Here is a 16291-nt window from a genome sequence, read left to right as displayed (position 1 = left end):
GCAGGTTTGCATCCAGCTATCAGCCAGCACATAGCTTTTACTCACTTAATGACTAACATTATACTATAAATACCTGGTAGCAGGATAATTATAGGTTATACTTTCAGTTGCTATTATCATTTTTACAAAATCAAAGTCTGATTATGCTTTCAACTTCGGAGATTATAATTTTGCCTTAACTGTCTGGTTGATATACAGCACGCGGCCTGACTTCTTTGGGCTTTTTTTATAATCCAAATTTCACCCTGGGAACAAATCACATCTGTTCCATGGAATTCTTTCAATTCTTGTGACTCCATGTGGAGCAAAGAGTGTCTGTTTACCTAATATGTGACAAGCATATATTTCAGCCCACATAGGGAAACAGGCCCATGTGCAAGTAGGCGTGCGCGGAGGACACAGGACCTAGTGGGGAAGCGACGGATCTGCAGCAGCTCAGTGAGATCTGGAGGATACACACGGGCTCTCAGTGAAGAGGCCTCCCAGACAGGAAATTAAACTTCGTTAAGTATAGGACAGAAGTTACTCAAAGGGTAGATGTTATTAGGTACATTTTTGTATCATGATTCTGATAGTCTCAGAATTAAAGGAGACCACTAAATGTAGGTTTCTTAATCACTGAATATAAAAGATGCTGATTATCTAATATGTGAAAATTCTTAGCCTTTATGGCAGGGGAAGAATGCAGATACAATAAATAAATTCTCAGTAACTTGGCTACATATGATGTAACTGTAACTGCTATTTTATTTCTATATACAAGAGACTTGGAATTCTGCCACAAAGGCTCATCTGCTTTTATAATTAGATCTGACATTCCTATGCAGTGTTTCTCTCCTAACAGGGAATCTAAATTAGATTACAATTTAATAAAATGATCGTGCTATGAATATACCATTAGACATTGTGTTAGGAAGAAAAATTACCAGGCAAAAATAATTAACTGAATAAATTACATTTAAACATATCACTTACAAGAATATTTAAAAATATGTAACATTTTTGCAAGCACCATGATATCTCATATTTATATTCTATAAATGTGTATCATGATTAAAATTTATAGACTTAAATAAATATATTCCTGTCTGACACATAGTTTGAACTGATTCAAGCCTAAAACATGTGTGAATTATTGTGAACAGGCTATAGAAGCAACTGGAAGTTACTAATACTAAAACACAAAGTCTTCATATTTGAAGACATAATTTTTCTTCATATGCAAATGTTAATATTTACATATTTCCAATTCTGAATAATTGTATTGGAATAACTCTAATGCTTATATATAGTTGAGAATGTTCCCTACATCTGTACACTCTATCTACCAGAATGTTGTGAATTATCTGTGACAACTGGCAGGAAACTCCCTCAAGTGTTAGTTTGAATTGAAAGCTTTTTTCAGCATTAACACTTTCAAAGAACTTTCATTCTTCTCCAACTGGTGGTAAGTTTAGTAACATAATAGGTTTACAATTTTGCTGGTTTAAACTATCTGATGCATTGACTAACAGTGTTGACCACTGACAAGCAGCCCTGAGGAAATCTGTCTGAAATGCTTCCTTCTGTATTCCCCCATCAATCACATGAATGGCTGAAGATATTCACACAAGTAGTGACAGATAAAAAATGTTTGTGGCTTTTTAATTTGCGTTTTGTACTAATTCTTTTTCTTTTGCTAACTTGTTGCTTTTATTAGTTTCCTGAAGGGGTATTTCACTCTATTTCTGCCATATATTCGAGTTAAAAATCCAATGGCATTACATGAATTCGAGGGAAGAAAGTCAGCAATTTTATCAGAGACAAGCTGGATTCCTCAACGCTGCCCAGAAGAATCTAGAATCTGCTGAAATAAATCCCTGATGTGTCGTACCCAGGCACCTGCTGCATAGAGGTACCCATTTTAGTAGAACAAGCTTACAAATTAATACCTGCAATTAGGGATATCTGCTCATGTATTTTTAGTTTTAGACTCATCTTTGAAACCATTTATTCCTCTGCTCATGGAGTTTCTCCTGATTAGAAGGCAAACAGGCTTCTGGCTGGACTCCAGTGCGAGCTGCTCTGGGGGTGACTGCCTTATCAAAGCGCCCACCCCAGGATTTCATAAAGGGGAATTGGGATACACCACACCATCTTGATTTTAAGTCAGACTATTTTAAACAGATCTTCTACATTTAGTAGAAACCTGTGCAGCTAGTTTTGTGCTACATGTTTAGAAACAAAAACTTCAGGAAACTGAAAAACTTTGAAATTAAATTGGCACTCCATGCATGTTCCTATTTCTCCTTATGTTCTCCTTAAAAAAAATTTCTGTTTAAGCTGTCACAATATGAAATACTAGAGAGTCATTCTTTTGGATTAAGGTCTATGGAATTAACCAAGAAGTCCATGGTATTTACTAAAGTGGTGGACTTCATATTTTATAAATATTGCAATATAATAAAATTGTTGTATATAATTATTTTATTTATTTATTTAAATTTTACTTTAAGTTCCAGGATACATGTGCAGAATGTGCAAGTTGGTTACATAGCTGTAAGGGTGCCATGGTGCTGTGCTGCACCTATTGACCCATCCTCTAGGTTCCCTCCCCTTGCCCCCCACCCCCTAAAAGGCCCCGCCATGGTTTATTCCCTTCCTTTCCGTGTTTATGTGTTCTCACTGTTTAACTCCCACTTATGAGTGAGAACATGTGGTGTTTGGTTTTCTGTTCCTGTGTTAGTTTGCTGAGGATAATGGCTTCCAGATTCATCCATGTCACTGCAAAGGACATACTCTCATTCCTTTTTATGGCTGCATAGTATTCCATGGTGTATATGTACCACATTTTCTTTATCCAGTCTATCATGGATGGGCATTTGAGTTGGTTCCAAGACTTTGCTATTGTAAATAGTGCTGCAATAGACATATATGTGCATGTGTCTTCATAGTAGAATGATTTATATTCCTGTAGGTATATACCCAGTAATGGGATTGCTGGGTCAAATGGTATTTCTGGTTCTAGATCCTTGAGGAATCACCACACTGTCTTCAACAATGGTTGAACTAATTTCCATTCCCACCAACAGTATAAAAGTTTTCCTGTTTCTCCACAGCCTCACCATCATCTATTGTTTCTTGACTTTTTAACAATTGCCATTCTGACTGGCATGAGATGGTATCTCATTGTGGTTTTGATTTGCATTTCTCTAATAATCAGTGATGTTGAGCTTTTTTTCATGTTTGTTGGACGCATAAATGTCCTTTTTTGAGAAGTGTCTGTTCATATCCTTTGCCCACTTTTTGATGGGGTTGTTTGTATTTTTCTCACAAATGTGTTTAAGTTCCTTGCAGATTCTGGATATTAGACCTGTGTCAGAAAGTTCCTTGCGGATTCTGGATATTAGACCTGTGTTAGATGGGTAGATTGCAAACATTTTCTTCCATTCTACAGGTTGCCTGTTCACTCTGATGATAGTTCTTTTGCTGTGTAGAAGCTCTTTAGTTCTTTGAAACCAATGAGAACAAACAGACAATGTACCAGAATCTCTGGGCCACAGCTAAACCAGTGTTTAGGGGAAATTTATAGTACGAAAATGCCCACATCAGAAGGCTAGAAAGATCTCAAGTCGACACCCTAACATCATAATTAAAACAGCTAGAGAAGCAAGAGCAAGCTAATCCAAAAGCTAACAGAAGACAAGAAATAACTGAGAGCAGAATTGAAAGATACAGAGACATGGAAAACCCTCCAAGAAAATCAATGAATCCAGGAGCTGGCTTTTTGAAAAAAATAACAAAATAGACCACTAGCCAGACTAATAAAGAACAGAGAAGAATCAAATAGACACAATAAAAAAAATGATAAAGGGGATATCACCACTGATCCCACTGAAATACAGACTACCATCAGAGAATACTATAAGCATCTCTATGCAAATAAACTAGGAAATCTAGAAGAAATGGATAATTTCCTGGACACATACACCCTCTCAAGACTAAAACAGGAAGAAGTCAAATCCGCGAATAGGCCAATAACAAGTTCTAAATTTGAGGCAGTAATGAATAGCCTAACAACCAAAAAAAAAGCTCAGGACCAGATGGATTCAAAGTATACAATAACGCTAAAGTAACCAAAACAGCATGGTACTGGTACCAAAGCAGACATATAGACCAATGGCACAGAACAGAGACCTCAGGAGTAAAACCACACATCTACAACCATCTGATTTTTGACAAACCTGACAAAAACAAATAATGGGGAAAGGATCTCCTATTCAGTAAATGATGCTGGGAAAGCTGGCTAGCCATATGCAAAAAACTAAAACTGGACCCCTTCCTTACACCTTATACAAAAATTAACTCAATATGGATTAAAGACTTAAAGTAAAACCCCAAACCATAAAAACTCTAGAAGAGGCAGGGCATGAGGCCGGGCTCATGCTTGTAATCCCAGCACTTTGGGAGGCTCAGGCGGGTGGATCACCTGAGGTCAGGAGTTCAAGACAAGCCTGGCCAACGTGGTGAAACCCCGTCTCTACTAAAAATACAAAAAATTAGCCGGGAATTGTGGCAGACTCCTGTAATCCCAGCTACTCAGGAGGCTGAGGCAGGAAAATCACTTGACCCCCGGGAGGTGGAGGCTGTAGTGAGCTGAGATCATGCCACTGCACTTCAGCCTGGGCAACAGGGCGAGATTCCGTCTTAAAAAAAAAAAAAAGTTCTCAGAAGAAAACCTTGGCAATACCATTCAGGACATAGGCATGGGCAAAGACTTCATGATGAAAACATCAAAAGCAATTGCAATAAAGCCAAAATTGACAACTGGGATCTAATTAAATTAAAGAGCTTCTGCACAGCAAAATAAACTATCATCAGAGTGAATAGGCAACCTATAGAATGTTTTACATTATTTTAATAGCTATGTAAAAAATATTGTTCCTGATATTCTAAAGACTTTGCCTTTGTTTATGAATCAATAAATCTGGGGATAAGGAGTTCTGCAACATTCTTTTTTCTATGAAGAGGAAAAAAAGTGAATTAAATTTATCAAGTTATTTTGATTGACTGCCTAACTGTTAATTTTAATAATTTTTTGAAACTGCCTTGTCTTTAACTTTTGATCTCTTACTGGTTTCTGCATTTCCTCCTATGAGTGTATATTCGTGGTGTGGTAAAGCGTCTGTCTTTGACCTGGCCTGATTTTCTCTCCACTGAAATTTATCTTGACTTTTTGTTCTTAATTCACTAAGCTGTCATTAGAAATTTCTTTTGAGAAGACCACAGATGATACAATAAGACTAATTTATCTAGTGGATCACAATAATTCAATATGTGAATAACCTGGGAAGTAATTTGAATTACTACACAGAAACAGGAAGCACCCTGGTATTTCTCTGAAGGACCCCAGTGCCCCTTTCTGCTCGGTTATGGCAGCATCTAGCATCAAAATGTGTTGGTTGGAGGGTCTGTGAAAGGCATTCAAATGGAGCAAAGAAATTAGGCATATGCTAAGTAAGTCAGCTGGCTATTCAAGTAGAGAATAATGTTCTCTTTGATCAATCGCTCCTTAAAAGAAGAATTTCAGTGACTATTATCAATGCAAGGAACAGAGCTGAGAGCCCATGTATTTTATTTTACAAACACTTCTGTCTAGAGTTGCCAACAGCATTTGCTATAAGTAGGTACTTTTTTGACCTTAAAACACTTCCCATCCTTTATTAAATCTATGTGACAGGAGAGCACACATGGACTGTCCTCATTAAGTTGACGTGAATTCCTTTAGATTCGTATGAGGGGAATGGATGGGAAATCTAAAGATATCAAATTACAGACAAAAAAGTGGCTGACCTTGGCAAACAAAGATGGTGATTCTTAACATCATCTTCAGAAACTTAAAATTAGCAGAAATTTAAAATGAAGAAACCTCTAGTTAACGTTTATGTACTTAAAAACAAACTTTTTATTGTAGATATTTTCAAACATACACACTAGCAGAATGAGTCTCCATGCATCAGTCTCAAGGCCTGGTTTTAAAGTCTAAAATTCAAAGGCTATACTGAAACCTCAACCCTCACAATTTGTTCATCTTATTCAGAGATACTTTCAGGAAGAAAAGTGCACTCACCGACACACTGATTCCACTGGTAGTGCTGGATGTAGCCTTGGGGGCAGCCACATCTGTAGCCACCCAGGATGTTCTGGCAGCCGTGTTGGCACCTGTGGTTCCCATCACATTCATCGACATCTGCAAAAACAAGCCCGGCAAAACGTTCATGTCACTTTCTTCTACTATTTTTAAATGCACTCCAAACAAAACCTGGGGTAACTGTTATCATGGGAACAAACACAGAAGACGTGACACACAGAGAGTCTATCATTTTTCCAGGTCACATGATTATTAGTTAGTGGTGGTGCGAGGAAGAGTTCTGAGATAAGAGACCACCTCATTCTTCTGCTCTCCACCAGACCACGGCACGTCAGTGCTCTAAGTAACATCTCAATTTCAGCAAGTCAACCACAGCCACCACAAATGTTGTGCTTTTTGAACTAATTAACTGCATATGGTATGATTTATTTGGTAAATCATATATATAAAAATATATTTGCATTGCATGTTTCAGTAAGTTTGAAAGTAACTGAGATATAATCCTCATTTTGGGGAGGATAGAAGCGTTACAGGGATACCTAAAAAGTACAATTCTATTGCAAGTAAAAATTTTTATTACCATTCAAGATTAATTAGATGCAAATCCCTCTTAAGTATTTAAATGTGTTATTTTTAGACAAGATGTGGTGTATTATACATGTGGAATAATTTCTTTGTTTATTTATGCATGCTCTTTTGGAATGACAACCGAATCTTTGAAATCTATCCATAAAGAGTAAAACAAAATTGGCATGTCTGAGGTGTGTAACAAATTTACATGGATAATTAATAAATGGTATCTTATGGGGATGGTCACAGGCTGAACTTGCATGTGGCAAACAGCTGTAGGTTCAGAATACTTTCAATGTGTCAATGATTTGAAAGATAAAATATTAAAATTGACATTTTAAACATTGAATTTTTCTTTGCTGAAAATGAGATACATATAAAAGTCCCACAAGACTTATAGAGAGCAAATTAAATACTTTAAATATACTTCTAGAGATCCAAATCATATATTTCTAAGAATAGTTAATGTTAAAAGGGTGATTAAAATCAAGAAAACTTTAAATTGCAATACGATCTAAGAATGTAAGGGAAATAAATATAGTCTCATAATCCTGGCATGGGTGTTTTATAAGACACTAATCCTAATGCATTTTTCTTGTCATACACTAGTACTTGCAATATAAATAGTGAAGAACTATATGAAATTTTCTTAACTGCAAGCATGTTCTTATTTTGTTCCCACTTAAATGTTCCCTTGGATTTTACAGGAAATAGCTATTGCAGAGGAGACCAAGGTCCACTGTAGGAAAGTGAAGGAGTGAAGCAGGAGCTTGAGCCATAAAAAATAGAAACAGCCATCATTTCACCTTAGCATGTTCACTACATTTGTTCAATTCTCTATGATGACAGATTCTTTTGATATTTAATTCTTATACATTTAAGAATCATGGAACAAAGGTCAACTATTTTTTTTTTCTGGTATGCTTGTACACTACTGCAAACCATATTATGCACAGAATTCTTTTTCAACTCAATTCTTTATCAGATCTATGAGTAGTCAACAGTTACTTTAAAAGTCAATTCGTAATCACAGAATTTTTGTTTCACTGCATCTAAGTTTCCCTCTGTCCCCAAAGTGATACATAGAAATTTATGACCAGGAATCAGTTGCTGGGTCCTATTTTGTTCAATACTATTTTTTTTTTCTTTTTTTTTGAGATTATCCCAATTTCTCATTGAGCGTCTTGGAAGTTAAAAATATATATGGTTTACTGTTACTAGACTAAGAATTTTTGAGCAAATCAACTAACCTTCACAGTTCAGTCCGGTGGCATCAAGGGAGAACCCTCTTTGGCATTCGCAGCTGAAACTGCCTGGAGTGTTTTGACAGATTCCCTTCGCTCCACAAAGCGAAGGCTGAGACCCACATTCGTTGTTGTCTGGCAAAGCATCAAGAAGCAGAGCGTCAAACTTTCCAATTATGACATGTCTTAAATTTCATGTGAAGTAAAAAGCAATGTATGAAAACCTAAGTTTCATGATGTGAAAATGGCATTTTAGGAAAATTTATACCAAAATTCACTATCATATTAAAGACAAAAGTGGTAAGAAACAGTGTATTTCAAGATACACTGTTTCAAAATATGAGATGAGAGCATATTTTGGGGTGATTGAGGGCACACTGACAGAAAGTTCCTTAACATGTGTCTTCTAAAATAAAAGCTCAGTGTGTTTGTTAACATGTTCTAAATTACAGGGAGCCTTCAATCATACTTTGTCTGAACACCATGGTTATACTGAGAATGTGATATAAAGGCACTGCTTGAAATATGGCTACTGTGCATGTGCTTGGACTACAAAGGCCTTTTTTCCCCTCTTTGGATATTGTTCTTGAAAATATCTATATTATGAGCAACTTCTTTAGACCACTCATTATGGGGTACTGGTTATGAATATAAGTACCAGGACATTCTTCTGTTTATAATTTTAAATACAATTTTTATGCATTTACTGGAAGTTTGTAAAATTTATCATTTGTAATCCTGTCTTACCGATACAAGCAGTGTGATGCTGTGTGAAACCAGGTGGACATTTACAGGTAAACCCCCCCAGGGTGTTGACACAGAGGAACTGGCAGTTATGCTGTTTGGTTTGACATTCATCAAGGTCTGAAATTAGAGAGAAGCCAATGAAAACCACAGTAGATTATCTGGCTATGTTTCCTTTCTTGTGAAGTCACAGGAGATGCACATGCTCCATTAGAAGAATTTTGTCTACATTTTTGCTGGAAGCTTCGTAGATTTCCACAGGCATATGGAAAACAGTTTCTTTTCACATATTTAGGCAGAATAAATATTATGGGCTAGGATGATAGGGCAAGTAAGGCAATATATAACATAAGAAACTGAATGGCAGAATAATAGCAGTTTCCATGAACTGTTCTCAAAGCTACTATCCAAAGGTTACAATTCTTGCATTGAATGCAGTATAGTACATGGCTGATTACTTATTCCTGTTAAAGGAAGGATTAAATAAAAATGAAACAGAATCTAGAAACTGATGAAGGTCCTAACACAAACACTAAGAGTTTCCACATTCAGATGAAAACACGGGCATTAATATTAGAGGAAGCAAAATACAGCCATCTGTAATTCTAGTCATAAATGGTGTTGATATTTGGACTCTACTAATGAAGAAACTCAAAATTTGATTTTGGCTATATTAAAACTTAATTTGGAAACTATATTTAAAATAAATGTACCACATAAGATGTAGGCAAGACTAATTCATTACTTTACAGCTTAAAAAACGCTTTAGTCATACTTATTTATAAACAATGTACAACACGGATCCATATCAGTTCACTAAAAAGATCCAAGCAGTGCTTGCTATTATTTTATTTTTTTGATATGCCTTGGAAATAAAATCTCATTTTATTGAGAATAATCTATATTTTAAAAATTTCTGCAGTCCATTAATTTCATTCTGATGAGGCTTACTATAAAATCAAATATATGAGTATAATATTGAGGCTATTTTAATGATCTAATTTAGCTGGATAATTACTTTTGATACTACCTAAGCAAAAAATTTAAATTTACCTATTTATTTTCACTTTTTCACAGTAAACCCATAATAAAGGTAGCTTAGAAAAATAAAAGCTTAGATAAGTAACCACAACAAAAATCTTGTTTCAGTGATTTGTTTCAATCTCTTCCCATACCAAAATATTTGTTATATTTTATTTTTTAAAATTTGTGTAGTTTTCTATAAGAAGCAAACTGTTTTAACTTGGGTTTTAATCCTCTCTGCCTCCTGCAATGAGCCTATTGGTAGAGTTTTTCTTTGAGCAATAACACGGCCACTAGGAAGGTACCTTTTAATGAAGGTGATACTTGAAAGAAAAGATACAGACAAGGGTCACAATTGTCAGAGACTCTTCACTCACCTTTGCATGTCTTTCCATCCTCTTGCAGGACATACCCCCTCGGACATGAACACTGATAACTCCCCTCAGTGTTCTTGCAGATGAAGTTGCATGGTTTCGGGGACTGGGAGCATTCATCAAGGTCTAAGTAAAAGTGATGCGAAGATTAAATTACTGGTTAAAAAAAAACAACTGGACTCTTTCCTCCTTCCATATTCTTACTTCATTCTTTTTGTTTTTCCTCTTCAACTTAAAGTGGAATATAGCCAGAAAGAAATGATGCACAGAATGATTTTCTCTAAAGTAATATATAGGTTTACTTTGTAAATCAATCTACGGATCTTGGGTAAATATTATGATGTCTAGACAACTGTCTGGGTTCAAAATTACTAAATTCTTTAGATTAATACACTTTGGTTTACAACCTGAGAATCATAAACTTAGTAAGAGTTTCTCTATGTTTGACACATGGATGTAGCACAAGTTCTCTTAAACTCTCTTTACGGAGGCTCCCTTAAGCATCTTGTGGGATCACAGATGGTGTTGGAAACTTTCCACTTTCCCCTTCAGATTCAGTCCTCATCCTGGTCCACCCTGCTCTCAGGCCCAGGAGTCGGAGCTCTACGGACTCCATCCAGAGGCTCTCCCTTGCCTTCTTCTTCTGTCTGGCCCTTATTTCCTCAATTCCCTCCCGGCAAGATAGGCTCAGACTGGCTGAGTCCCTGGATCAGCTGTCACAGGTCCTCTCAAGGCACTCTTCTGAGTACAACTTTCTTTTTTCGGGTTCCAATAACCTCTGCCTCTTTTTTTTTGGCCCAGCGGTAGTACAGCTCCAGCACATAGCACTATGCCTCCTGGCTTTTGTATACGCTGCTCACACGTGTATAGACAGTCCTTTTGTTAGACCCTCCTTGAATTGTCCTCCTTGAAATGTGCCATCTCTTTCCTACTCAGACTCTGAGTGATAGCAGACAATCTCCATTTCCTCCACATAACATATGACGTTGATGTTCACAGAATGCTGAATGCTCATGATTAATGGCCTATTCTCTATTACTCATGCTCTTCTGTTTCAAAGAAGTCAGCTGGGTTTTCTTAACCTTTTAATGCCAGGTGTAATTGATATTGACATAGGTAATTTGATAGAATATCAAGTAGGCTAATGAAATATAAAGGAGAAAATTTTTTCTTTAATAAAAATGAAGTTGAATACTTTGGTGTTGCGGGAAGTCAGGGACCCCAAACAGAGGGACTGGCTGAAGCCATGGCAGAAGAACACACATTGTGAAGATCTCATGGACATTTATTAGTTCCCCAAATTAACACTTTTATAATTTCTTATGCCTGTCTTTACTGCAGTCTCTGAACATAAATTGTGAAGATTTCATGGACACTTATCACTTCTGCAATCAATACTCTTGTGATTTCCTATGCCTGTCTTTACTTTAATCTCTTCATCCTGTCATCTTCGTAAGCTGAGGATGTATGTCGCCTCAGGACCCTGTGATGATTGCGTTAACTGCACAAATTGTTTAAACAATATGAAATCTGGGCACTTTGAAAAAAGAATAGGATAACAGTGATGTTCAGGGAACAAGGGAGATAACCATTAGGTATGGCCACTTGAGAGCTGGGTGGAACAGAGCCATATTTCTCTTCTTTCAAAAGCAAATAGGAGAAATATCGCTGAATTCTTTTTCTCGGCAAGGAACATCCCTGAGAAAGAGAATGTGTTCCTAGGGGGAGGTCTCTAAAATGGCCACTCTGGGGACGTCTGTCTTTTACGATTGCAGATAAGGGATGAAATAAGCCCCAGTCTCCTGTAGCGCTCCCAGGCCTATTAGGACAAGGAAATTCCTGCCTAATAAATTTTGGTCAGACTGGTTGTCTGCTCTCAAACCCTGTCTCCTGATAAGATGTTATCAATGACAATGCGTGCCTGAAATTTCGTTAGCAGTTTTAATTTTGCCCTGGTCCTGTGATCTCGCCCTGCCTCCATTTGCCTTGTAATATTTTACTACCTTGTGAAGCATGTAATCTCTATGACCCACACCCTATTTGTACACTTCCTCCCCTTTTGAAAATCTTTAATAAAAACATGCTGGTTTTGCAGCTTCGGGGGCATCATGGAACCTATCAACATGTGCTGTCTCCCCCGGACACCCAGCTTTAAAAATTCCTCTCTTTGTACTCTTTCCCTTTATTTCTCAGACCAGCTGACACTTAGGGAAATAGAAAAGAACCCAAGTTGAATTATCCGGGGCGGGTTCCCCCGATATTTTGGAAAGACTCAGTGAAAGTCTTAAGTCCTTTCTGCCCCACAACGGTCATAAATTGGTGTGAGTGAGACAATAACAAATTGAATAAGAAAAATAAATTGTAAAACGGTAGAAGGATTCTGTACTAAGAATGCTCCGTAGCTGGAAATTTTATTTAGATAATGCTTACTTAGTATACTTTACGCAAAAAAATAGCAAAGAGAAACACGGAAAACATTCTCTTAACATACACATATTCATAAGAAAAAGCCCTTTTCCTTCATTCAAAGAGTGACAAACAAATGTGCACTTTCAATTTTAAATTAAAATATAAAATGTTGAAAGTATGTATTTGTAATTTTTGTTTCCCTCATTGAACAGACTTTTTTTTGGATGACGTAAACAATTCTACATCCTATATCACTGGACAAAGGCCAAGTGCTGTGTGATTAAGAAGCACATTATCGAGAGGATGGCATCATTTTAATAAAATGTATATTCCAAAGCTCCATAATAAAGACACTTACTGATAATGAGTGACTTGTAGGAAACAGTAGTTGATTAGCCCCCAAATCCCCAGACATGGAGGTGCCCATCCTTACCTATACAAGATGTTCCACTGATGTCTGTGGTGTAGCCAACCTTGCAGAAGCATCGGAATGAGCCCATGGTGTTGATGCACTGACCATTGGTGCAGAGGTTTGGCATTACCTTACATTCATCAATATCTGTGGACCAAAACAACAAAAACAATCAGGAGTTAACATATACGCAAGGGTAAAACTGGTTAGAATTGAAGAGAAATTAAGAAATGGAGATGAGATAACTGCAAACATTCGTAATAGCACCGGAGCACCTGTTCATCATTCAGGTGAACGGCAACATGGATGTGACAGAAAAATAATCTCAAGTGATGGGAAGAGATAAAGGAAGGCTCTGGTGAAAGCCCTGTTTAAGACTATCCATTTTGCAATGTAAGCATGAATTAGTTTGGGGGGAATCTAGAAAGCTACCCCGTCAAAGTCCAACTAGTTTGGAATTTGTGATAATTTCCCTTGGATTGGCCTCAAATTCACATTTGCAATAGACTCTGAAGAAAAGCTTTGTGAAGAAAGGCTTTGGTTAGCAAAGTTGTCATGCACAAGGTTGGGAATTCATACAGTAAATGGAGGAAAGTCGTATTTTTTTAGGACATTAATATATCAGTTGGTTGTACAAGAAATGGAAAGGACTAATCAGTTATGAGACTTGCTAGTCTGTAAAGACATTGCAGATAGAATAAGTCCCTGTGTGCATTCAAATAAGCAATATTTATTTAAATAAGGCAAGTATAGTTTGGGGGTTACAAGCATGGCCTTTGGGTCAGACAGATGTGTTCCATTCCTGGGTCCATCCCTTAAAAAGTGTGTGATCTTGGGAAAATTACTTAATGTTACCTTAGCTTTGTGCTTCATTTTCCTCATCTGTTAAGATGGGAGTAATACATTCTACCCCTTAGGTCTGATAGAAAGATTAACTCTTAAAATCTCTAAAGCATTAGCAAAGATTATTCTTTCTATATACATATATATGAAAACACATATCAAATTTAAATATCAAAGTATAAACATTTTAGCTATTCTTTTTACTGTATCAATTTTTCACTTTTACTTCACATTTATCTGAATTCATAAAATTCAATGTGTTGATTATATGAATAAATTTCCTCATCTCCTTACCTCTTCCATCAGTTGTATATCCTGGGCCATGAGGACATATCTTTTTGTACTGGGCAGTTCCAGGAAGTGGGCAAAGCTCACACTGGTGGCCCCAGCCTCGCCCACCATCACAGCAGCATTCTGACTTAGTGACGAGATTGCGACTGCTGGATGCCATTTGACATATTGTCTGCAATACCTCTGCAAAGCAGAGTCCCTGCCGATTGTCTGAAATAGCAAAGTAGAAAGAGTTAAGGAGGCAGAACTGACATTTCATTATGCTAGCTTTCAAATTAAGCAGGGCAGTCAAGAATTTCCTCCTTAGGAATAATTAAGACAGCTTAATGATTACAAAGTTTTGCTGACAGTTAAGTTCATAACATATTCTTTCACTACAGACTACAGTTTATTAAATTTGACAAAAAGTGATACTATAATTTAGAAATAGATAAATTTTTTCCTCTAATCCATTGCCAACTAAATGACAGTGAACTACCATTTCTGTAGAATAGAAGGGAAAGGAAAATCAAATTAAATTATTTTCCTTTAAATAAGCAAATGAGTGCCAGGATTAGTTTCTGGAAAGCAAATTCTAGACTATATTTTATGAGCTTGGTACTTATTCAATCTGATATCTCATATTTTCTACATCTGAGAGACTGTTCAAACACTTGGACTGAGTAGATTTTTTAAAAATATAAACATTTTTTCTGATATAAAAGTCAATTAAATCTTTAATATAGTTTTATAAACAATCCTAGCAAAACTGTTAATAACATGAACAGAAAATTACACTTTATATGTAGGTTACTTTTCCTATTTCCTAAAAGACTGAAGTTAGGAAAGGTATAGACTGGATATAACAATAAACAAAAAAATGTTTTCTTGATCAAAAATTTCTTAGAATTTGAAGCATATGACATCGTTCAGAAAAAAATCTGATATAGTTGAAATACTCCTAAATCAAGTGATGAGTCAGTTTACTGCTCTTATTTGTTTACCTTGAATTTTGCTATAGCACACTTTTTACAGCTGCCATAATTAACTACAATGATTTATAATGCATGCATTTTAGCATTAAAATACAATATAATGTCTGAGACTCGTATTTCCCATAAAAAGTTTTGTAAAACATTTTTTAATGTACCACAATATAAAAATTAACCTTCCCTGCATTTTTGAAATATGGCATTTATTTTGCATTAATTGTGGCAGAACTTACTTCATATTGCAAATATTTTCTTTGGGAATTAAGTCGTCCTCTGATGTAAGTTTTACTGAAGCCAAATTTTCCAAAGAGCTTAATTAATCTTAATTTTGGAAAGACTATTTAAGACTGTTATTTACATTACACATAGATGTGCATATAACACACACATGTACAAATGTATCATTTTAATAGCTGTGCACCTTTAGGAAGAAGCATGTGGATTATTGAGATTGGGGGATTTGTTTAGCAGACAAGAATATATATGTGGAGCTCTTCTGTGATGACATCACGAACAGATGTTTTATCTACCAAGTATAATATATTTGGATGTCAACTTACCAAGGCACTCAGTGCCTGAAGAACTTGACTGGAATCCTTCATTACACTCGCACCTATAGCTTCCAATAATGTTAACACAACGTCCGTTTTCACAGATTCCTGGCTTGGTCCTGCATTCGTTTTCATCTTTAGGAAAACAAACAATATGAATAATGAGAAAACTGTAAAATTATAATTTACAAGCTATCTCCTAATGGGTTATATCTTATTTAACACTTCTTTGCCTAAATACTAATATGATGAGATTAAAAATGGTAATGTGTGAATATTAATTTATTTTTAGCCTTACTTCATCCTTCTAGGTGGGTTCTTTCTTAAGATAACGTTTTCTTCTTCTTTCTTTTCTTTATCCTCTGCAGAGGAGGGATGGTGTTAATATATAGAATTGGAAATTGGCCTCCAAAAGGGATAGAATTGCCCTGAGACACGAGGCAAGGATGGGAACTCTGGGGAAAAGAATTCAGTTTCTGAGTTTCTGTGATATTGGAGAAAGGGTGGGGAGAGGGGTGGTGGGTATTGGGTAGGGATGATGAGTAGAGTAAAAGCCACACAGGCCAGGAATAAAGGACAAGCTCCTAAATTGGTTTTGAGTAAAATCACAGGAACAACTGTGGTCTGTGAGGGTAGTTAATGGGACAGGAAATTTAAGTAGTACTGCTCTTTTGGTTGGTGATAAATAAACCTACTTCAACAAAATTGTTTTTATTAAAATTCTCTATA

The 16291-nt window shown here is 36.2% G+C and overlaps 1 protein-coding gene across 1 annotated transcript in view; it reads right to left on the bottom strand.

Annotated features, from left to right (window-relative positions):
- FBN2 (fibrillin 2) overlaps positions 1 to 16291 on the bottom strand; it is a 285975-nt gene that overhangs the window by 10697 nt on the left and 258987 nt on the right. The window contains exons 56-62 of the mRNA XM_011981192.1: positions 15572 to 15697; positions 14044 to 14250; positions 12928 to 13053; positions 10089 to 10211; positions 8692 to 8808; positions 7951 to 8079; positions 6110 to 6229 (exon numbers count right to left, since the gene is read on the bottom strand). Of these exons, the coding sequence (XP_011836582.1) occupies positions 6110 to 6229; positions 7951 to 8079; positions 8692 to 8808; positions 10089 to 10211; positions 12928 to 13053; positions 14044 to 14250; positions 15572 to 15697 (948 nt within the window). The remainder of the gene's footprint in view (positions 1 to 6109; positions 6230 to 7950; positions 8080 to 8691; positions 8809 to 10088; positions 10212 to 12927; positions 13054 to 14043; positions 14251 to 15571; positions 15698 to 16291) is intronic.

Source organism: Mandrillus leucophaeus, unplaced genomic scaffold (genome assembly GCF_000951045.1).
Source record: "Mandrillus leucophaeus isolate KB7577 unplaced genomic scaffold, Mleu.le_1.0 Scaffold221, whole genome shotgun sequence".
Lineage (NCBI taxonomy): Eukaryota > Metazoa > Chordata > Mammalia > Primates > Cercopithecidae > Mandrillus > Mandrillus leucophaeus.
The sequence above is the reverse complement of the archived record's forward strand: the minus strand, read 5'-3'. Positions and strand labels throughout refer to the sequence as shown.